Source organism: Acartia tonsa, chromosome 9, assembly GCF_053477335.1.
Source record: "Acartia tonsa isolate MP-2025a chromosome 9, ASM5347733v1, whole genome shotgun sequence".
In the NCBI taxonomy this organism is placed as follows: domain Eukaryota; kingdom Metazoa; phylum Arthropoda; class Copepoda; order Calanoida; family Acartiidae; genus Acartia; species Acartia tonsa.
In genome coordinates, this window is record NC_137268.1 from 42,877,441 (window position 1) to 42,900,339 (window position 22,899).

Here is a 22,899-nt window from a genome sequence, read left to right on the forward strand (position 1 = left end):
ATGTCTATGGTATTTGTTGGTATCTCTATTATTGGAATGACTATAACACCCTGCATAGTCTATATATCCATGTATCTATATATCTATCTATCTAGGTTGTGTCAGTAATGTCTATGGTATTTGTTGGTATCTCTATTATTGGAATGACTATAACACACTGCATAGTCTATATATCCATGTATCTATATATCTATCTATCTAGGTTGTGTCAGTAATGTCTATGGTATTTGTTGGTATCTCTATTATTGGAATGACTATAAACACCCTGCAAAGTCTACAATACATTGTAAGTTACATTTTTTAGTGCAGCTACTCTATATTTAGTGTGTTTACGCCCTGGTAGAGAGGTGGCATTGGGCTGTATATTACTTTAGTCCTCAAAGTTTTGAAAGAACATTTTCTTATTCGTTGGCTTAACAACTTTTAGACTTTAATCGAATTTTGATCGGTTAAGTTATTTAGTTGAGTGTTCAGTGTTCAAACGTTTCAACAACTAATTATAATTCACAGAAGGGGTAATTTGTAATATCATTGGAGGTGTACATCAATTTATCTTTTTTGCATTATTGATTCGTTTTTTTCTTATCACATCCTCTCTCAAATTATGAACAACCAATGCAATGGCAGAATTTAATAGGACATATTTTTCTACCATTGTCCTATCCTCCTAACTTTGTGATTAATAGTAAACACAATACATTTCTTTTTTAAACAATGTTTCTTTTATCTGATTTTTAAATTTTCTCTTTTAAAGTTTTTGTTTACTTTAAATATTTGCAGGGATCTAAAGGGATAGGAAAATTTATGGCCGATAAATTAATGTATATCCCCAATTATGATTCACAAAATTACCACTTCTGTAGATTAAAATTAGTGATTGAAACGTTTGAACACCCAACTTAATTGACCAACCAAAATTCACCAAAGTCTCCACAGTTGTTAAGTCAACGAAAAAGAAAACGTTATTATAAAACTTTGGGGACTAGTGTTATAAACAGCCCTAGGAGCTACACCAGAAGAGTCCTACTGTGCTGGAAAGGTCCTAGGGTAGATGCCAGACTGAATTCTGGTCACTTCCCCCAGTTCAGGGGGTTTGGGTGGGGCTAACAATCCTTCCCTAGAAAAAACCTGCTCACGTTCAATCTGCACAAAGTAAAGACCAATTTAACTTTGGGCTCGGGAACGAAGTAGAGGTTGGAAACAACAATATGATGTTTGGCTGGGAAACCGCTAAAGGACCAGTCAGGCGGATGATTCTGAATTCCCGCAGACCAGCAAAAATTTGCACCTGGAATGTTCGGACAATGTTTCAGTCAGGCCAGACAGAAAACATTTGCCGAGAAATGCTTAAAGCCAAGGTTGATATCCTGGCTATCACCGAATCAAGGTGGACAAATAATGGAGAGTTTAAACATCATTCTGGCTTGAAAATACTTTACTCAGGCCATATGAATGAGGATCTAGGACATAACCAAGGGGTGGCTCTTATGCTGACCAAGCAAGCAGAGCAGGCCATGATCAGTTGGCAACCCCATGGTCCAAGAATCATGGAGGCTTACTTCAAATCCTCAGATAAAAACATCAATCTGAGAATAATAGTAGCATATGCTCCTACAGAACAAGCAGATACAGAGGTCAAAAACGAATTTTATGACCAGCTTGACTCTGTATTTAAGAATGGTCATAAAGAAAAGGACCTGACCATGCTCCTAGGTGATTTCAATGCTCAAGTGGGGAGTAATAATGAGAATCTAGAAGAAGTCATGGGCAGATATGGCCTAGGCTTAAGTAATGGCAAGGAAAATGACAATGGTGATAGACTTGTAAGTTTTTGTACTGAAAACAAACTTGTCATTGGTGGAACCATCTTTAAACACAAGAAGATTCATACTGCCACCTGGAGATCACCAGATCAAAGAACCTTTAATCAGATAGATCACATCTGTATATCTAGACGTTTTAAAGGTTCTCTCCTTGATGTCAGGGTTGAAAGAGGACCTGATGTTAATTCAGACCATTATCTTCTATCTTCTAAAGTTCGGCTTAGATTTAAAAAGCAGGACACAAAGCCTAACCCCAGGAAAAAGTATAATTTAACAACCCTTCAAAACTCTGAAAAGCTACAAGAGTTTAAGCTCACTCTAAAGAACAGATTTGAGTTGTTGACTCTTCAAGAGGATGATGGAGTTGAAGATATTTGGCAAGGTATCAAAAAAGTTTATAATGATACTAGCCAAGAAAAATTAGGTTTTAAAAAGGCTAACCAAAAGCCGTGGATCACTCAAAGATCCATTGATCTCATGGATCAAAGAAGAGAGGTAAGACAAAAGACACTCTCCAGAAACTCTCCAGAAGATAAAGACCTGTATAAGATGCTCAGCAGGGAAATCCAAAGAAGTGTCAGAATTGACAAAAAAGAACACTTGGAAAACCTTGCTATGCAAGCAGAAAATGCTTTTAATCAAAATAGAATGAAAGATGTCTACGAGATTACTAAGAGCATTGCAGGTAAAGTACACAAATCAGGATCACACATCAGGGACAAGGATGGTTCACTCCTTAAAACTGATGAAGATATTCTAAATAGGTGGGCAGAGCACTTCACTGAACTGCTGAATCTTCCAGTTCCAGAGGAAGAAACTGAGATTCCACCCTCAGATGCACTTGACATTGATTGTCGAGCGCCAAATCTATTGGAAATCAAGGAGGCCATTAAAAGTTTGAAAAATAACAAGGCCGCTGGACCTGATAACATCCCAGCTGAGGTCATAAAAGCAGACCTAGATACATCTGCTGAGGCATTCCTACCTCTGATCACAAAGATATGGAATGATGAGTTATGCCCAGAGGACTGGAAGAATGGACATATCTCAATACTAGCCAAAAAAGGAGACTTGACCCAATGTGGAAACTACAGAGGGATAATGCTCCTTTCAGTACCTGGCCGTATCCTAAGTAAGATTCTTCTTAATAGAATAAAGAAGAAGGTTAATGAAAAGCTAAGACCTAATCAGGCTGGATTTAGACCAAACCGTTCCACTATTGATCAGATAACCTCTCTAAGAATCATCATAGAGCAATCCAAGGAATGGAACTCTGAGCTTTTTGTAAACTTCATTGACTACAAAAAAGCATTTGATTCTTTAGACAGAAGATCTCTCTGGAAAATCTGCCGACACTATGGCATTCCAGAAAAGATAATCAATATCATTAAAGCTATCTATCATAAAGGAGGTGGAAATGTAATGTATAAAGGTAAACTATCAACCTTTTTTGAGATTGTAACAGGCGTCAGACAAGGATGCCTTCTTTCTCCCTTCCTTTTCCTCCTTGCCATTGACTGGATCATGAAGAACTGTGAAAGTAATGATGGCATTCGTTGGGAGCTATTTGGCAATCCCAAATATTTAGGAGATCTGGACTTTGCTGATGATATCGCTTTGTTAACAAGCAATAGAAGTCAAATGCAAAGAAGGACTAACAGGATAGCTGAAACTTCCAAGAAAGTTGGACTAGAAATAAATGTTCCTAAAACCAAAATACTCAGATTAAATGCAAATTCCCAAGAACCAATTACTATTGGAGACCAAATTCTTGAGGATGTAGATTGTTTTGAGTATCTTGGAAGTAAAATTGATGAAGCTGGAGGCACTTTAGCAGATGTTAAAGCTAGAATTAACAAATCTAGGACAGCCTTTGCCAGCCTGAACAAAATTTGGAATTCCAACAACATCTCCATAAAGACCAAGTTAAGACTGTTCAAGTCAAATGTTCTCTCTGTTTTGCTGTATGGGGCTGAAACTTGGTTCCTAAACACAGCAGTGGTCTCCAAGCTACAGACATATGTCAATAAATGTCTAAGGAGAATCCACAAGATCTTTTGGCCAAATAAGATCACAAATGCTGAGCTTCTAGAGCGCAGTGATATGTCAGAAATTAAACTGACAATAAAACAGAGAAAATGGAGATGGCTGGGGCACACTCTAAGGAAAGGGCATGATGATATAACCAATCAAGCCTTGACTTGGAACCCCCACGTAGGAAAGAGGAAACCAGGTAGACCAAAAACAACCTGGAGGAGGGAACTCTTAAGTGAACTGAAAGAAAAGAAAATTCCATCTTTCAGCAATGCCTCAAAACGTGCCCAAAAAAAGGAAGATTGGAGAACCATTGTGCATGGCCTACGTTCTGCCGAGAACTAAAAGGCAATGATGATGATGATGTTATAAACAGCCCACTGTCCCCTTACTCTCTGGAATATTTGTTACAAAACAAATTCTTTCTGCACACATTTGAATAAAATATAAAGTAGGGAAGATAACATCCATAAAAGAGAAGCTTGCTAAGACAGACAGTTTGATAAACGAACAGTAACAATTATAGAGTAACCCAATTAGATAAATTAGAAAATTAAGATTTTGATAAATACAAAACTAATAGAGCATTGCCTTTTAGGGTTTCAAATAGGTCACGGGAGGGTTGTGGGCTATATTGTTGTTAGATTTAAGCCTTTGGATGGTTTTAGGCTATATTCATATCCCCTTGAAGACAAAGTCTGTAGATGCCAGGGGCGCAACCGCTAGTTGTAGTTAGAAAAGTAAAGAAATGTAAGATTATTTTAAAGTCAATGTTAATACGTTGTAATGGACGTACTGAAAGTCAAAGTTATAAAGACGCTACGTTTTAACACTATGTCTAAATATCACAGGAGTCGTTATAATTGAAATGTAAAAATATACCTACTAGACCATTTAACCAATACAAAAAAACTCACAATAGCCTCATGGACAGACAAAGTGAATTGTAAAGTGCACTTTTTTATTAATATGAATCTACACACAAAACTCAGCAGTGTATTTTTTTTCAGGATGCTGACGGTAATACGATAGATAACCCAACCCTGGCCTTGATTGAAACTATTTGTATTGCCTGGTTCACTCTAGAATATTTTATCAGGTATTGACTGACGGAAAACTTGGAGGAAAATGTATTTCAATAACATGATTACCAACGAGCATTGAGCTTTTTATGGCTGTCGTTATCCTTATTTAATCATGTTGGAAACAAATTTATTTAAATCTTAAAAAATTAACTAATCGTTGATGAAATATACCCTTATATAAAAGTAGCAGGATATCTATCTGTCTTAATGTGTGTCTGTCTTGACCGATATGGTTTCCTTCATAATGTAGCCTTCCATTGTTACAGGGAAGGTTTGTAACTATTTTTTGGGTAGGGTTTAACCACCCTTCCAAGACAAATCGCCCATAGAAATTAATTACCCTCAACCAACAAATAGTTCATTTATTTTAAAAACTAGTATTGCAAATTTGGGTTGATCGACTTCCTTTCTTCTCCAAATCAAGTGCCCCCTAGACGCCTCAAGGGGCGTAGCCGCTAGTATCTACATATGTCAATATATATTTTAGATTGGCTGGTGCCCCGGACAAATGGAAGTTTCTGAAGGATGGAATGAATATAATTGACGTGCTGGCCATTATGCCGTATTTTCTCTCCCTTTTCTTCCTCAATCCGGAGTCATCTATGTAAGTTCTTGTTTAACAGGGATCTTAAGGGATAAGACATTTGGAGATAAATTGATGTACATCCTAAATTTAGTTAAAACAGAAATTCGGCCATTATGCCGTATTCTTTCTCACTTTTCTTCCTGAATCCGGAGTCATCTATGTAAGTTTACCAGGGATCTTAAAGGATAAGACATTTGGAGATACATTGATGTACATCCCAAATTTAGTAAGACAAAAATTCGGCCATTATGCCGTATTTTCTCTCACCTTTTTCCCTTAATCCGGAGTCATCTATGTAAGTACTGTTCACATGGATCTTAAGGGATAAGACAATTGGTGATACATTGATGTACATCCCAAATTTAGTTAAAACAGAAATTCGGCCATTATGCCGTATTCTTTCTCACTTTCTCACTTTTCTTCCTTAATCCTGAATCATCTATGTAAGTGCTGTTCATTCACAGGGATCTTAAGGGATTAGACATTTGGTGATAAATTGATGTACATCCCAAATTTAGTTAAAACAGAAATTCGGCCATTATGCCGTATTTTCTTTCACCTTTTTCCCTTAATCCGGAGTCATCTATGTAAGTTCTTGTTTAAAAGGGATCTTAAGGGATAAGACATTTGGAGATACATTGATGTACATCCCAAATTTAGTTAAAACAAAATTCGGCCATTATGCCGTATTCTTTCTCACTTTCTCACTTTTCTTCCTTAATCCGGAGTCATCTATGTAAGTTCTTGTTTAACAGGGATCTTAAAGGATAAGACATTTGGTGATAAATTGATGTACATCCCAAATTTAGTTAAAACAGAAATTCGGCCATTATGCCGTATTCTTTCTCACTTTCTCACTTTCTCACTTTTCTTTCTTAATCCTGAATCATCTATGTAAGTACTGTTCACAGGGATCTTAAGGGATAAGAAAATTGTTGCTAAAATGTAGATCCCAAACTTAGATAAAACAAAAAATATTGTGTATTAAAAATAGTACCTACTAGTTTGAAACCACCAATCAATCAAAATTCAATAAGACAACAGTGGTACAAATTTATTTTATATTCCAATGATCCCTTTCTACCTGTCATTTTAGAAGGGGGTGTAGCTCCCTATAAGTTATTCGTTTCGGCCAATCTGCCAGTTTTTCATTTTCATTTTTTACACTTTGTAACTATCATACCTGGACTGTTTTAGTAAACAATTTGATATTGTATATAATTTTGATAATTTCACTTGGACTGGACATACAACATTAATCAAGTCATAATTTTTATAGTTTAAACATCACTTTCCTTGCTTAGGCTTATTTTAAGCTTACACGAAGTTGCTGAGCCCTGATCGAAGTGTCCATCTATTTATTTATTTTATTTGCAGCGCAACTACTCCAAGCACAAAATCTCCGCTGGACTTGCAGAAAGAAAAAGAGGAGGACAGCGGCTCTGTAGAAGATATTCTACAGGTTACAAGAAATTTATTTATTATTACTTGAATCTAACACCAGAATATCATGTACTGTAATAAAGTGTAACTTGTAATATCTAAAATAACGTTCACACATACACCCCCTTTGCCCCATTCCCGTCCCTTCCTACTAGATGAACGAACTGACAATAAATGATTTCCATGTTACCAACCTAAATGAACGACAATTTGTTCCCTGTCATAATATCCACGTATATCATATATCCATTAGTGAAGATCGTAGGAGCATACTTGATTTTTTATTACTAGCTGTTTCTGACCTTAGAATCAAGGGACTCTGTATTCGTTAGGAAGGGGGCAGAAAAATAGACTAAAACCGTCCCAAGAATTGAATATAATAAGATGAAACAGTCTTAGAAAGGTCAAGAAAATTAAAAATATTTATTCCCATTCTAAAGGGTGTTAAAAAAATAACCGATCGCTCACAATTTGAACCACCATAAGTACTTCAAATCTTGGAGATAGACCCCATAATGTATAGAGTTTTTGATGGGGCATGTAAAGACCTTTCTTTAGACACCTTAACAAGGTTTCTAACTCAATCTATGCCAATTTGACATAAAAAAGACATTCCCATCCAACTTTGAGGCATGACGGCTCTGTCTATTCCTAGTTATTAATGATTGCCGGGTCTTTCTTTTAGATGCCAAATTGACTAAGAATGTGTTAGAAACCTTGTTAAGGTGTCTAAAGAAAGGTCTTTACATGCCCCATCAAAAACTCTAAACATTATGGGGTCGATCTACAAAATTTTAAGTACTTATGGTGGTTCAATTTGTGAGCGATTGGTTTTTAAAAAGACAAATTTGTAATAAAATATGCACTTTCGGCGTAGGGCAAATTTCTCTGCAAGGGCTAGGTCATAAGCTCTAGGGCTCTGGAATGGTGAGTAGATTCAAAATTTAATATTGTTTTCTCATTGCCATTGCTTGGGCATGAATTGTATTATTTTTTATTAGTTTTGGACCAAAACTGTAAGGTTTTTATTGAAAAAAGTGAAGCGATTGGTTTTTATTTTAACACCCTTTAATATATAAAATAGTATGGTCTTTTTGTCTGGAGCTAAGGTATCGGAAAATGAAGACCCCGAACTTTAGGAAGCTTTATAGATATATTTGGATAGTTTTTAGCTATTTTCTGACATCATTCGCCCTCCACTAGAGCTAGAGGTTAAGCAAAACAATTAAACTATTCTAATAAACAAAAAAAATGATGTTATGAATATTTTAAGGTGTTCCGTATTTTCAAACTTGCCAGAGTTCTAAAGCTGGCCAGACATTCTCCTGGTCTACAGGTAAATAATTTTTATTTCAGGTATAGCTTCGAAACCGATAATTATCCGCTAGATTAGGAACGGTTCTCAGAAATACTGAAAAATCATGGATCGAATTGTATTACAGATAATTCTCCACGAATATTAAAATAAAATCATAAAATCAGCCAGGGTCTTCCGTCCCTCGGGTCTAACAAAACTGATTTTGATCTTATTATCATTCATTTTAATATCCACGGAAAGTTGTCTACAATACAGCGCAATAAATAACTATTCTAGTAAACTATAGAATTTAAACTGCTTTATGAAATATAAATTACCTTGGGTTAGATGAGACTGTAAATTTTCATTTTAAAGTTTTATAACCACATTGTCTTATTCGTTGGATTAAAAAATTGTTTTGAAATTTTGATTGGTTGGTCCCTATTTAGAAGTGTCTAAACCATTCATTTATAACTACATATTTTATATTTAACCCCTAACATTTTTTATCGAGCTAAGGAAAAACATAAGAACAATGTGATGTAATAGATCTATCTTCTATTGTTCTATACTTTGATTGTATTTATATTTCCAGGCTATCGCCTACACGCTGAAGAACAGTTACAAGGAACTTGGTCTGCTCATATTCTTAATCTGTATCAGTGGGCTTATTTTCAGCAGTTTGGCATATTTCATTGAAAAGGTTAGTAGTTAGTAAACTTTTTAATACTTTTTTTAGTGGGTTTAGACAATAATTTATCTCAATCTTATTTCGCAATAATCTTAAAATGAAAGGAGGGCTAGAAGTGTTTCGTCTTCTTGGTTTATTACTAAAGGTTAGGTTAGGTTGAATTGTGTATAAGCCATCCTTGGAGGGTTAGGACATAGCTAGTATAGGCCCCGTAAGGTTAGGGCTCCCACAGGGCTCCCACGGCATTTCAGCGTAGCTAATCAATACTATTATTGTTCTTCATATAGGATGAGGATTCTGGCTTTACGTCAATTCCAACAGCTTTCTACTGGGTTGTGGTTACTATGACTACTGTAGGATATGGAGATATATTTCCTGTTACAGGTATAGATAGATAGATATATACTGTCGGATATGGAGATATCTTTCCAGTTACAGGTATAATTATATAGATAGATAGATACTGTCGGATATGGAGATATATTTCCTGTTACAGGTATAGATAGATAGATACTGTCGGATATGGAGATATCTTTCCTGTTACAGGTATAGATAGATACTGACATCTATGGAGATATATTTCCTGTTACAGGTATAGATAGATACTGACATCTATGGGGATATATTTCCTGTTACATGTATAGATAGATACTGACATCTATGGAGATATATTTCCTGTTACAGGTATAGCTAGATACTGACATATATGGAGATATCTTTCCTGTTACAGGTATAGATAGGTACTGACATCTATGGAGATATATTTCCTGTTACAGGTATAGGTAGATACTGACATCTATGGAGATATATTTCCTTGTTACAGGTATAGATAGATAGATACTGTCGGATATGGAGATATCTTTCCTGTTACAAGTATAGATAGATAGCTATGGAGATATATTTCCTATTATACAGGCATAGATAAGATAGATACTGTCGGTAAAGAGATATCTTTCCTGTTACAGGTATAGATAGATGGGTAGATACATCCCCTTGACAAGGGCTCTCTCCCCCTAATACACCTTAAACTTGTTATCCTATTCGTTAGCCTAAAAAATTTGGCTAGAAGATTTCCTGATATGTAAATTAAAGACTTTCATTTTATTCTTTTTTTTCTCAAATATATCTGTAAACTCTTTGTTTATTAGCATATTTCTATAATCTGTTATTTATTTTCAGGTTTGGGAAAGTTGGTTGGTACATTCTGCGCTATCTCTGGTGTACTCGTACTATCACTTCCCATTCCCATTATTGCGGGAAATTTTGAAAAGTTCCACAAAGACCAGGGACTAAGGTAAATTGCGCGTGGTTTCCCTCAAACTGCCTAGTCGATCTCAGAAAACACAACCCTACTTTTAAATAAAATGAAAATAAGAGTGAGGGTGGGTTTGTGTTTTTTCCTTTTTTTGTGTTTTACTTTAAGTCATTTTAGGTTAGGTTATTTGCGGTACAGGGTAGCACTGTAGGTTAGGGCAACACAGGTATAGGCCCCGCATGGCTAGGGCCACCTGCATTGAGTAGTAAAACACAACCCAGACCCCAAATATTTGTAGTCAAGTGGTTCTGTACTCGTAAGGCACTTTGAGAGAAGCACTAAGTAAATTTTGGGATACAAATATTTACGACTGCAACAGGACTTAATTTGTCACTATTGTATCATTAAAGTAACTCTTTTTAAGGTCTTTTTTATAGAAATTGGTTCTCAAATTTGTATGTTTTTAGGGACAAAGCAGAGAAACGAAAGAAGAAACTACAGGCGGCTAAAATTGCTGAAGAGAAAGATAGATTGGCTTATATTGAGAGATCCAGGTACATAGATAGATAGATAGGATAAATCGTATAGCAATTTTATCTAACTTTAACAAACAAACAAAAAGATAGATAGTATAGCAGAGATAGCTGGATTAATTTGGTTTCTTTAAGTGTAAATTTTATAATGCAACCTTTTAAATATATTTTTCATTTCAGGGATGCTTTGTTGGGGGGTGAATCTAGAAACCCAACACTTCCTGGCTCCCCTATTTCTGCTAGCAATCAGGTAGATACTTATAAATGTCGTCTTTCTATTTTAATTTATCAAATTATTTTTTATCTAACTATCTATTTCTGTCTGTCTCCATCTCCTTAGCAATCTATGCTCTATATCTATCAATGAAAGGGTTCGACGAACACAGTAATAGTGTCTGACTGATTATGACGTAACAAAAAAAATTAGCCAATGAGAGGCCACTATAAATTTTACCATTGGTCAATAACGGCCTCTCATTGGCTTGTGTTGTTACGTCATAATCAGTCAGACACTATTACTGTGTTCAGGGTTCGACATTTTCATGAGGCGTAATTATCTTGGCAGAGTTGTGGTACTAGATATAAACCTTTCCAGGACCCATGAGAGGCTACATTCTAAGGGAGAACCATATAAGTCCATCGGTTAGCAAGATCCTTCGGTCAGACAGACATGCACACATATTAATCCTGTTTTTTTGATGTATTTTATTTTTACAAATAATATTTTGTTTTATGCTAGGAATGGAGTTCAAGAAATCAAATCTCGCAGAACAACGGGACTAAATCAGCTGCAGCAAAGAAAAAACAACAATAATTTAATCTTTTTTTAGAAACAATTATCATTTTTACACAACACATCATTATTAAAAAATACTTTCATTCTGTAATTTTCAATTTCTTCTGAAGATTTTTTCTGAATTAATTTTGTGATATATTGATTTGTAATTTTCTTTCTGGTTATTTGTATACAGTTCAACCAAGTTTTTTTTTGAATACTTTAGATTATTTTAATCATATTTAGAATAGAATATCTGAATAATGTAATGAATTTATATGAAGAAAAATGTGAAAAAAGCTAAAAAGACCAAAATATATTCTATTAAATAAAATGAAAATTAATGCTATGCAATTTTAAGCATTTTTTCACAATTTAGATTTATTTTTCTTCAAAAGTGAAGAAAAATATATTGTATGAGAGATTTTGGTGCTATGAGCTCAAAAACCGTTTTTAATACAGCAATATAAAAGGTTAAATTTTAATTAGAGTTATGTAATTAATTTGAATTATTTTGAATTTTATAAAAGAGTTTTGAGGCAGTTGACAATCATTTTAACATTTTGATTAATATAATGATATACATATTTGTTTTAAAAATCTATTGAATATTCTTGACTTCAGTATTAAGATTTTTTCATTCTTGACAAAAAATCCAATTGTAATAAGTTTTTAAAATAAAAATGTATTATCAATAAATGAAAGGGACAAACAAGAATTCTGTGAGAGAAAAAACTATGACAATTAAAAAGATTTGTCATATTGGATTTTTTTCAAGGATTGCTGTTTTTATCCCTTTTAAAACAAGGAACCAGAAAACCAAACTAAACTAAAACCTAAAAATATGCATCTGAACTAAATGCTCAACTTGTTCAAGTTAAAGTTAAGATAATCCTTTTTTATATTCACTTGGCAATTTTTAATCAAAGTTATTTTGGGAAAATATACTTTTGTTTTTTTTTGGGGGGGGGGGTGGGGGCGGTGGTTCTTATTGTAGAAGTCACATAGGAAATTGAAATTATTCTCCATTTCATTGGTAAATTGAAGTATTAGAGTGGAGAGGTAGAGGGTAGGGGGGTGGGGGTTACCAGTCCCCTAAAAACTTAAAACGAAACTACTTCCCAAAATAATATTTGATAAAAAAGGCCCAAATTTTTGCTCAATTTTAAAATTTAGTTTGTTAAGACTTAATGCCTTTTATAACTATCTTTCAGAAGTGTTTTTTTAAATATCTTAAAACGTAATTTAATACCAGTTAAAAACAACATAAAAAGCCAAATTATGACTGATAGTTATAAATGGATTTAACATAAAACATTCAAAAGTTAGAACAGTTGAATGGAGCACAATGTTAAGGTTTCAGGGTAATCATTTTGATTGAGAAAAAAAAAAACATTTTAACTTAATGTGTTTGAAAATTGTTATGAAATGATTACCCCATACCCTAAATAAAGCTATAAGGAACTAGTTAAAAAATGCAAGCCTTTTTTAACCTATTTCAACCATTAAAATTGAATACATGAGTTACAATTTTAATTGTTAAAATGATTATTTTTAGAATGAATATAGTTTGAAATATTTAGTTTTCTAAAAAGTGTTAAATTATGCATATAAAATGACAAATAGGCAAAATTGTTAACTATTTAGTTTTCTAACAAGTGTTAAAGCTTTTTATTTTAAAAAAAAGAATTCTAACGTCTGCAAAGCAAGTTGAAAAAATATACCTAGAAATCACATGACTAGATAAAATGAGCGATATTTTCGCCATTGGCCGTTTTAGTAAGTAAAACCTAATTCATTGAAAATTTGAAAAAAACGAGTTTTAGATCCCCATAATTATCATGAATATTTCATTAACCTTAGAAGTATAGGCACATTATTATTGAATGCTTATATTTGAGTTGTGATTTGAAACAGTATTATTATTATTATTAAAGTAATAAATATATTGTAATTCTTATTTTAAAAGTTTTTATTATACGGTTAATTTATCACAAGCGACTACGCCCCTAAAACCACTACAGGCCCTTGAACGATGTCCAGTAAGTAATTCAGTGGGGCCGCCTAACATCACTTGGAATTTTGTATTTTCTAGGGACGATTTCTCTTGGGAGAGGGTGGTGGCACCATCCACAAAATAAATATAATATTTCCAGGACCAATGAGAAGCTACATTGTAAAGAAGAACCATATCGGTTTAGTGGTTAGCGAGGTAATTTAGACAGACAGTCAAAGATCCTGTTACTTTTGTATGTATAAGGATAAAATGTCCCACAAACAAGGATGACAACATCCATAAAGTAAATCTCCTCAAATCAGACAGACGAACGAACATTGCCAAGAAAAAGGTAGCAACGCTTTTACTTTTAAGCAGGGCTCGGCAGCCGCGCTTCAGTATGGACATTAGAGTAAAACACTAGAGAGAGAAAGGGTTAAATAACTATATCTCCCCATCGCAATCGTCTTGTGCAACCTTCCTATTGGATCATTGAAAATCAACCAATGCAATGGTATCGCTTATATTAACACAGCTAAGTAGCAGAAAATTATTTAGAAGCAGACGAAAGAGGTCTTTGAAAAATGAATGAAGGTAGATGTCTGTATATACATCCTTATACTAAAGTAACAGGATGTCTGTGTGTGTATCTGTGTGTCTGTACCGAAGGATCTCGCTAACCGCTGAACCGATCTGGTTCTCCTTTACAGGGTAGCCTCTCATAAGTCCCCGGAAGGTTTATAACTATTTTGGGGGAGGGTACCACCACCCTCCCAAGAGAAATGACAAAAAAATCGAAATTTTTAAAAATTTATGGGAGACTTCAACGTCAAATAAGGTGGTATCGTACATAAAAAATTAACTTTAACAAACAAAAACATTTAAAGTGCCATTAGAGGCCTCTAGGGGCGTAGCCGCTAGTCTATACTATAGATCTATTGTATTGACAAACAAATTTAAGTTTATATATATTTATTTTTTACATAGGTTAGACTATTAACATATAAAAACTAAGTAAACTAAAAACACATAAAATACTAGTCAAGTCATATGTTAATTTAACAATTCTATAATATCATGATTTTTGCGCAGGGCAGTTAAAAAGCCTTTTTGGACTTTTAAAATGTCGCCAAATAACTTTTTTAATTACAATATTTACATAATTTTAAGGTTAGATTTTTCAGTCAAATAATAAACTTAAAATATTTTTTTAGTAATATCTTTTTAAAATTAGTAATTTAGAATAATCCAGAAGTTTTTGACCGGTTAAGAAGCTCCAAAGTAATTAACAGATTTTTATTATTATTTTTTCTCTATTTTTCTCTATTTTGAGGTTTTCCAGTTTTGTTTTGTTATTGCACTACATATTAACGTGCATTGTGGCAAGTTAGGTTAGAATGTTAAATTTTTTCACAAAAAAATATATACTTTTTTATAATGATCAAAGCAGATTTTTAATATGAATTTAGCAGGTGGTGAGATATGTCACCCAAAGAAAATACAAATTTGATAGGATTATTTTTTTCTATTAGCATAAATTTGACAATCCGAAAAGAGTAAGCTAAAGAAAAAAAGGTTGCGTTTTTCAATAAAAATCACTCATTCACTCGAATGACGAATCTCCCCTTATTTTTTTCTTCATAAAACTATATTTAACTGCAGATTTTTCATAAAAAAATTTGCGAAAGACGACTTTTGTGTTCTGTTGAATCTTCTTAATCTCCACCAATTCTCTTTCCATTTTGCCATTGTTCGGATCTTACTTCGCCATCCTATAAAAAGATATATGATATTCTTTAAATAAAAGTAACAGGATCTGTGACTGTTTGTCTATAGTGAAGGATCTCGTTAACCGCTGAACCGATAAAATTCGTCTTAACGGTGTAGTTTCTCATAGGTCCCAAGACAGTTTATAACTATTTTGTAAGAGATTGCCACCACCTTCCCAAGAAAAATTGACCCTACAAATAAAATTCCCATCCTCCTTCAAGGGACAATCGAGGACTCTTGAGGCGTAGCCAATGGTTCCATATTTAAAGGTAATGGAATGTTTTACTTTCTGTCTGTGAGTATATCTGTAGCAAAAGATTTTGCTAGCTGCTTAACCAATATGGATATCATTAACAGCTAAGCTAAAGGTTTAAACCTTTTTTTTGGGAAAGGTACCTTCAAGGTGAACAAAAAACCCTCCCCCATCCCACTAATAAATTTACTAACATCCGAACGGGATTCTACACTGGCAGCACACGCATGGCTACGCAAAGCCCAAAAAATATTACTTGTGCCGTGTAGGTAGCCTCGCCATGCCATTTTCCATTCTTGAGTTGACCCACACGCTTAGCCCCGCTGGCGCCCACCAGAGTAGCAGGGCCGGTCTTCACTCCATGATCGTATACAAATTCTTCTCTAAAAAAGAAGTCAATAATAAGTCAATGAGCATCTAGTTTAGAATGGGTGGATGGATATTATGTCAATACTTATTGCGTAGCTTAAAAATAGTAAGCATTATAATAAAGTAACAGGATTCTTTCTGTATGTTTTTATAGGTGATATGTCGCGTTCGAGTCTGACACACACAGCGTCATACTAGAGACCTTAAAAATATACGCAGACACACTAGTAGGGAAATAAGGTTAAAAGTCTTGTCCCAAAAACAGGCGCGCGCAACTCATTACCATAGACAGTTAGGACTTCCAAACAAAGATAGGGCAATCATAGGGTTGGTTGTAACTTAACTTAACCTATAGTGGACTTCTATAGATGATCACTTTAAATCGAAAAAAAGAATCTAACCCTAACGAAGAAGCAGCTTACACCGCCTATAACAAAATGACACCATACAAAACAAATGACCAATGATAAACCAAATATATTTTACCATTGGTCAATTAAAATGAATACCGGCCTATCATTGGTCATTTGTATGGCGTCATCTTTTATAGGCTCTGTGAGCTGCTTCCCAACGAAGTAGCAGAACTAAAAATGCTAAACTTACTTATGCCCAGCCTTCCAGTGGTAGATAGCTTTGCCGTGTTTAACTCCATCCATGTAATTACACTCCTCAATGTCTCCACCTCCTCTGAAAAATAACATTCTTGTTAAAGGATTTTTTTACTTTGACAACCAAGGGATCTAAAGGGATAAGACAATGGCTGATAAAATAACCTAACTTAATAACTCAACCATTCAAGATCAATAAAACTCCCCAAAGATGTCAAGCCAACGAATAAGAAAATGTTATTATGAAACTTTGTGGACTAGTTCAATAAACAGCCCATTGTCCCCTTCCTTCCTGGTTGAGTATATACACAAGATAAGTTTATACTTTTGTTCATTGAATTAGAAAAACAATCAGTAGTTTTTTGTCTTGATTATTGATATGTGCATTGTTCACCCATAAAGGCTAAAAATCTGTTTTTTTCTTAGCATATAAAACTTTGGAGAATAAGTTTCCAAATTAGAGCAAAAGAATAGATAGAAAATGGGTTAAATAACTGTATGTTACAACCCCCGAAGACCCTGTGTCGACTTTCAATTGGGTTTTTAAAAATCAACCAATAGCGACGGGAATATTAGCACATCCCAGTCGATACAAAAGAGCAGGAAGCAATTTGTTAGAAGACGAGAAGGTCTTCAACAGAGGATCCAGGTTGTTTTCTGGTTATATATCTATTAAGCTATAAAAATTGGAAAGAATTTTAATAAATATGATAGATTTGAAATCTGCATAAAATTTTAAGGATTTTTTATAAAATTCGTTTTTTATATAATTCATTATTTAAAAGCTCAATTCCAATTCAAGTTTATAAATTTTGACCAATAGGATAGGTGGATTGGAAACTACCTGCGCTCTAATTGGTTGAATGATGTACGTCACTTAAGCTTCTCCAATCAGGGCGCAGATAGTTTTCAATCCACCAATCACAGATGTCAAAATGATTTAACTTAATTTGTATTTGCGCTTATAGATAAAGAATTATACAAAAAACGAATTTTATAAAAATTCCTTAAAATTTTATGCAGATTTCAAATCTATTATAAACATTAAAATCCTTTTCAATTTTTATAGCTTAATATCTATGATTCTATATTCATAGATTTAAAATCAAATCATGTTTAAACTCCTCTTTCGACACCCTTAAGAAATAACTTAAATACCAAAAAAAATTTTGTTGCTCTTTTGGCAAATATAAAACTTCTTCAATGGACAAACTCTCTACTAGGAAGACATTTCCATAATTAATTGGCTTTTCATATGCATATGGTAATTCTTTATTAGAACCAAAATAAAAGTAACAAATAGTACATATTTCTTTATGTAACACATTTTTCTGTCATACATATACCTAATTGATATTAAGAAATTAAGTAAATCAGCAAAAACTTAGATTATAAGATTCTGTTTTATATTAGGAAGGATAGTTGGAACATAGACGATAGAGCTTTATTTTATTAATTGCTTTTTTTAGGGATATGGGAGTGGGGGGGGGGGGTTGCTGGCTCCTTAAACTAAAAACTAACTAAAACCAAAAGGTGGCTTTCCAGAGAAAAAGGCGATATTAGGCCGCTTACCAGCTAGACATGCTTTATATTAAATTCTATTTAATGTTTTCCTAAGAAAGAGACATATATGATTTCAAATTATAATACAAAAGTTTTACATAAAAATAAAAATTATACGGATTTTTTACCCTGTTCACAAAGATATAAGCTTCTCATGACCCAAGATTAATCATAAACAGTTTAACGGAAGTTTCCCTGAAATTCCCTAGTCGAACACATCCTAACCCCCCATTATTTGCAATATATTGAAAATAAGAAGGGGGGGGGGAGGGTTTTAGTTTTTGTTTAACCTTAGATCAGGTTGGGTTAGGTCGTATTAGGTACAGGGTAGCCCTGCAAGATTAGGACCCCGCAGATAATGTCTCCCAGAATCTCCCGTCTATATTTTCAATTCATAAAAAAAAATAACGGGATGGGTGTACTGTGCTGTCTAGGAACTTTGAGAGAAAGCACCTATTTGACTTACTTGATTTTAGCAAGTCCATGCACTACTCCATTCAGATACTCAAACTCAATTCTCTCTCCACTGGCGGCGAATAGTGTTGCAGGGCCCGTTAATTTGTTGTCCTTGAAAATTGAATACAAGTATAATAGATGAATTACCCTAGATAGTTTCAAATAAAAGTTCTTTGTTTATCTAACCTATTGTATATTGCTAGCATTAAAATGTTGCAGGTAGAATTTCCCCAACTGAAGCTTTATTCTGCATAATCATGTAGATAAAAAATTGACCAAATATATAAGAAATTTAAAACTCAATAATTTGGTCGGACTGTTCCTACTATGTTGTCCTATTGTATATTTTACACATTGAGCATCAATACTTTATTTTATTAGCTTTGAGAATCTTACTATTTCTTAAGATTATTCATAATTTGTTACAGTTTGACATCTACAAAGTGTTTGATGTGGATAATACAATTTATACACATGAGACAGTTAATTATACAATTAGAACATTGGGATATCTATTTGAAAACAAGTATGACAACAACCATAAAAGCGAAGTACTGAAACGGTAGGACAAACGGATATTAACACTTGTATAGTGTATGAACTGAATAATCAGAATATAAAAGTATAAGAGTCGAAGCAAAATTGTAAGTAAATTTGTTGAAAAACTGCTTGATACGGGATAATGTTTATGAACATACTTACATTTTTAGGACTTGATTATAGAGTTGCTTCGCTTAAAATATTGTTCTTTGTTGTCCCAGGAATCAATATTCCAAAAATCAGATCAAACGGATAATTAGATCACATAAAAATTTGTTGTTAAAAAAGTAGAAAAATCAACATGTTTAAAATGAACGTACGGACATTCTGGTAATGCATATAGAGTTGCTAAACTTTCTAAATCGAACCTAACTACTACAGGAATCATCATGCAAAGTTTGAAATCGATAGGACAATTCTAACATGCCTAAAGTAACGAAAAAAAGCTATCTATCTCGGACGGACGGACGGACGTACGCACGGACCTACCTTTATTATAGAAAAGCTTCGCTTTAAAAAAACAATACATAATTAGGTAAAACCGAAAAAACGCTGAATTGAATTTCCATGATGATTCCTGTGACAGTTCAGTATAATTTTGAAAGCGTAACAACTCTTGAATAGATAAAAGAAAGTCCGTAGGTCTATTTGAAAATATTGGTTTGTAACTTTTTTACTAAAATTTTTATATGATCTCATATTTATCTGACTCTTGGAATAATGATTCCTAGTACAACAGAGTACCATGTTATAATTCAAGCATCTCTGTATTAAAGTTCCAAAAATTTAAGTAGCCCACAATTATGATAAACAAAATTACGACTTTTCTGGATCTAAATTAGTGATTGCAAGTGTTAACCAACCAATACAGATTTTATTCAACTACCAAAAGTTTTAGCCAACAAATGAAAGAGTATGCTTTTAAAACTTTTTATAACGTTATAATTTACAGTCCAATTCCCCCTCCCTCCCGGGGTAATTCTAGACAGATTAACGGACAAACATCCTGGTAGTTTATATTATCACCCACCTTATAAGTCCTCATTTCTTTGCTGGAATCAGGATAGATAACCGTAGCCTTTCCATTCAGCTTGCCATTAGAATAATTTCTTTCCTCAACCTCACCGTTTGTATTCTGTTTCACTGCCGCACCCTTAATGATAATATTTATTAATTAATATATATTTTTCAAATTATATTATAGATGCTGTGAGTATTGGTTTAAAAAATATGACGTAACAAAAAAAATTAGCCAATGAGAGTCCACTACGCATGCCGCCATTGGTCAATAACGGCCTCTCATTGGCTAATTGTTTTTGTTACGTCATATTTTTTAAACCAATACTCACAGCATCTATATTATAGCCAGCTTTTCGAAATACAATGTTTGCTATTCTGATTTTTAACTTCATTGACAACAAGTTCTTAAAAAATATAAGGGTATAGTCCCTTTCGTGGCAACCGTATTTTCACAGTAGCTTTTCTCCTATTTCTAGCCCCTACGGGGGGATCTAACCCTAACCCAACCTAAAATAACATATCCAAAGCCATTTTCAAAATACGACGAATCGCTTTTTAAAGGGCCGTTGCCACGAAAGAGACTATGCCCAAATATAATTATCCTAATAGTCTGTGATTTTGAATAATTATTCCAAGAAAAACAAAATACAATATTACACGCAAATTATCTATATAATCAAATCCTTACAATGAAAGTCCGTCCTTTTAGTGTATCTATACAATTGTTTTGACTGACATATTAATGCTGCTTAAGTTCTAAAACTCTACAAAAGTTAGGCATTGTTCGTTTATCATTCTGATTTAAAGCTTCGCTTTTATGGATGTTGTCATCCTTGTTGATAAAGCTTAACTATTTAATATGTACCAACAAAAAGACCTATTAGTTTGCAATAGAGTATCCCTTCAATAAAATGTGCCCTGTCCATAAGATGTAATAAAAATGAAAAAAGAAAGATGATTTTTTTCCGAAAGTTATTTAACCTGTAGGACACCATTTTCATAGATCCTGGTTTCAACAGCTCCAGATTTATAATAGTACTTGGCACTTCCATCCAACCTAAAATAATATCCTTATATAAAAGTATACAAGTTCTCTATCTGTCTGTGTTTGTGCCTGTTTGTACTGAATGATCTCACTAACCGCTAAACCGACACGGTTCTCCTTCTCATAGGCCCTGGGAAGGATTATAAATATTTTAGGAAAGGATACCACGACATTTCTAAAGAAATATTTCCAGCCCTCCCCTCCTCTCCCCCACAAAAAAAATATTTTATTTCCATTTTACTTTTTGAAAAAATGGGGGCTTGTCAAATTCAACCAACCACCACTTAAAGTGAGTAACAGCCGCTAGTAAAAAGTAAACATTTGAACCTTCCAGAAACATACCATCTCTCTTCCTTATCTCCAGTGTGTGATGTAAAGGTTGCTGTGGTATGTAGTTTTAATATCCGTGGAAAGCTGTCTGTAATACTATGCAATAAGAACTATTACCTTCCAGAAACAAAGCATCTTTCTTCCTTATCTCCAGCGTGTGATGTAAAGGTAGCTATGCTATGTAGTTTTAATATCTGTGGAAAGCTGTCTGTAATACTATGCAATAAGAACTATTACCTTCCAGAAACAAAGCATCTTTCTTCCTTATCTCCAGTGTGTGATGTAAAGGTAGCTATGCTATGTAGTTTTAATATCCGTGGAAAGGTGTATATAATACTATGCAATAAGAACTATTACCTTCCAGAAACATAGCATCTTTCCTCCTTATCTCCAGTGTGTGATGTAAGGGTTGCTGTGCTATGTAGTTTTAATATCCGTGGAAAGCTGTATATAATACTATGCCATAAGAACTATTACCTTCCAGAAACATAGCATCTTTCTTCCTTATCTTCAGTGTGTGATGTAAATGTGGCTGTGCCATGTAGTTTTAATATCCGTGGAAAGCTGTATATAATACTATGCAATAAAAACTATTACCTTCCAGAAACGTAGCATCTTTCTTCCTTATCTCCAGTGTGTGATGTAAATGTGGCTGTGCCATGTAGTTTACCCTCCTCATACATACGCTCCTCACAATCTCCCTAAAATAATATATTACAATTGAAAGTGGAGAGGGAGGGGGGAGGGAGTCATCATCAAGTGCACAATGTAATAAAGGGATAGTGGCATGTAGTTTACCCTCCTTATATGTACAATTACCACATACTATATGTAAAAGGTATATCTATGACTGTATACTAAAGTAACAGGATGTAATGTATCTATCTGTGTGTCTGTCTGTACCGAAGGATCTTGCTAACCGTTGAACCGTTATGGCTCTGTTTTACAATATAGCTTCTCTTTACTAGAAAGAAATGACCTACCCCCCCCCCAAAAAAAAAAAATCTTTATTTACTCTTTCTTTTTATAACTAAAGGTTGGGGGGAAGGGATGGTGCTCACTCTCAAGTGCCACTAGAGGCCTCTTGGGGGCGTACCGCTAGTTATGTAATATAATATTAGTGCTATGTTTAATTTTGTTTAAAGTTTGCAGTGCATTTCATAATAAAATTGAAATTGATTGTGCCTATTGTATTATATGAACCTGTGGCGTGTGTAAAGTTGCAGGCCCGTGACAAATGCCATCAATATAACTCCTTTGTTCAGTGATACCAGTATGGGAGTGGAACACTCCAATGCCCTCCATTTTACCTCCAACATAACTAAAACAGAGAAGATAATAATGGAAGTTCTACAAAGTGTTTAAAAAAATCAGCCATGTAATTGTAAAATGAGGGATCTCTTTTTAGAGGTTTTCTTTCCCACTTG

General features: G+C 33.9%; 2 protein-coding genes across 2 annotated transcripts in view; one reads left to right on the top strand and one right to left on the bottom strand.

The window, feature by feature from the left end:
• LOC145329001 (potassium voltage-gated channel protein Shab-like) overlaps positions 1-13,482 on the top strand; it is a 29,842-nt gene extending 16,360 nt beyond the window's left edge. The window contains exons 14-24 of the mRNA XM_080172997.1: positions 203-286; positions 4,868-4,956; positions 5,430-5,546; positions 6,906-6,990; positions 8,245-8,307; positions 8,864-8,971; positions 9,247-9,343; positions 10,139-10,253; positions 10,682-10,768; positions 10,928-10,997; positions 11,487-13,482. Coding sequence (XP_080029123.1) covers positions 203-286; positions 4,868-4,956; positions 5,430-5,546; positions 6,906-6,990; positions 8,245-8,307; positions 8,864-8,971; positions 9,247-9,343; positions 10,139-10,253; positions 10,682-10,768; positions 10,928-10,997; positions 11,487-11,561 — 990 coding nt within the window. The 3' untranslated portion in view covers positions 11,562-13,482. The remainder of the gene's footprint in view (positions 1-202; positions 287-4,867; positions 4,957-5,429; positions 5,547-6,905; positions 6,991-8,244; positions 8,308-8,863; positions 8,972-9,246; positions 9,344-10,138; positions 10,254-10,681; positions 10,769-10,927; positions 10,998-11,486) is intronic.
• A 1,627-nt stretch (positions 13,483-15,109) lies between these two features.
• Positions 15,110-22,899, bottom strand: part of LOC145329002 (uncharacterized) — a 33,839-nt gene continuing 26,049 nt past the window's right edge. Inside the window, exons 9-16 of the mRNA XM_080172998.1 lie at positions 22,676-22,793; positions 22,070-22,173; positions 21,079-21,154; positions 20,108-20,230; positions 18,548-18,648; positions 16,514-16,597; positions 15,798-15,924; positions 15,110-15,290 (exon numbers count right to left, since the gene is read on the bottom strand). Of these exons, the coding sequence (XP_080029124.1) occupies positions 15,234-15,290; positions 15,798-15,924; positions 16,514-16,597; positions 18,548-18,648; positions 20,108-20,230; positions 21,079-21,154; positions 22,070-22,173; positions 22,676-22,793 (790 nt within the window). The 3' untranslated portion in view covers positions 15,110-15,233. The remainder of the gene's footprint in view (positions 15,291-15,797; positions 15,925-16,513; positions 16,598-18,547; positions 18,649-20,107; positions 20,231-21,078; positions 21,155-22,069; positions 22,174-22,675; positions 22,794-22,899) is intronic.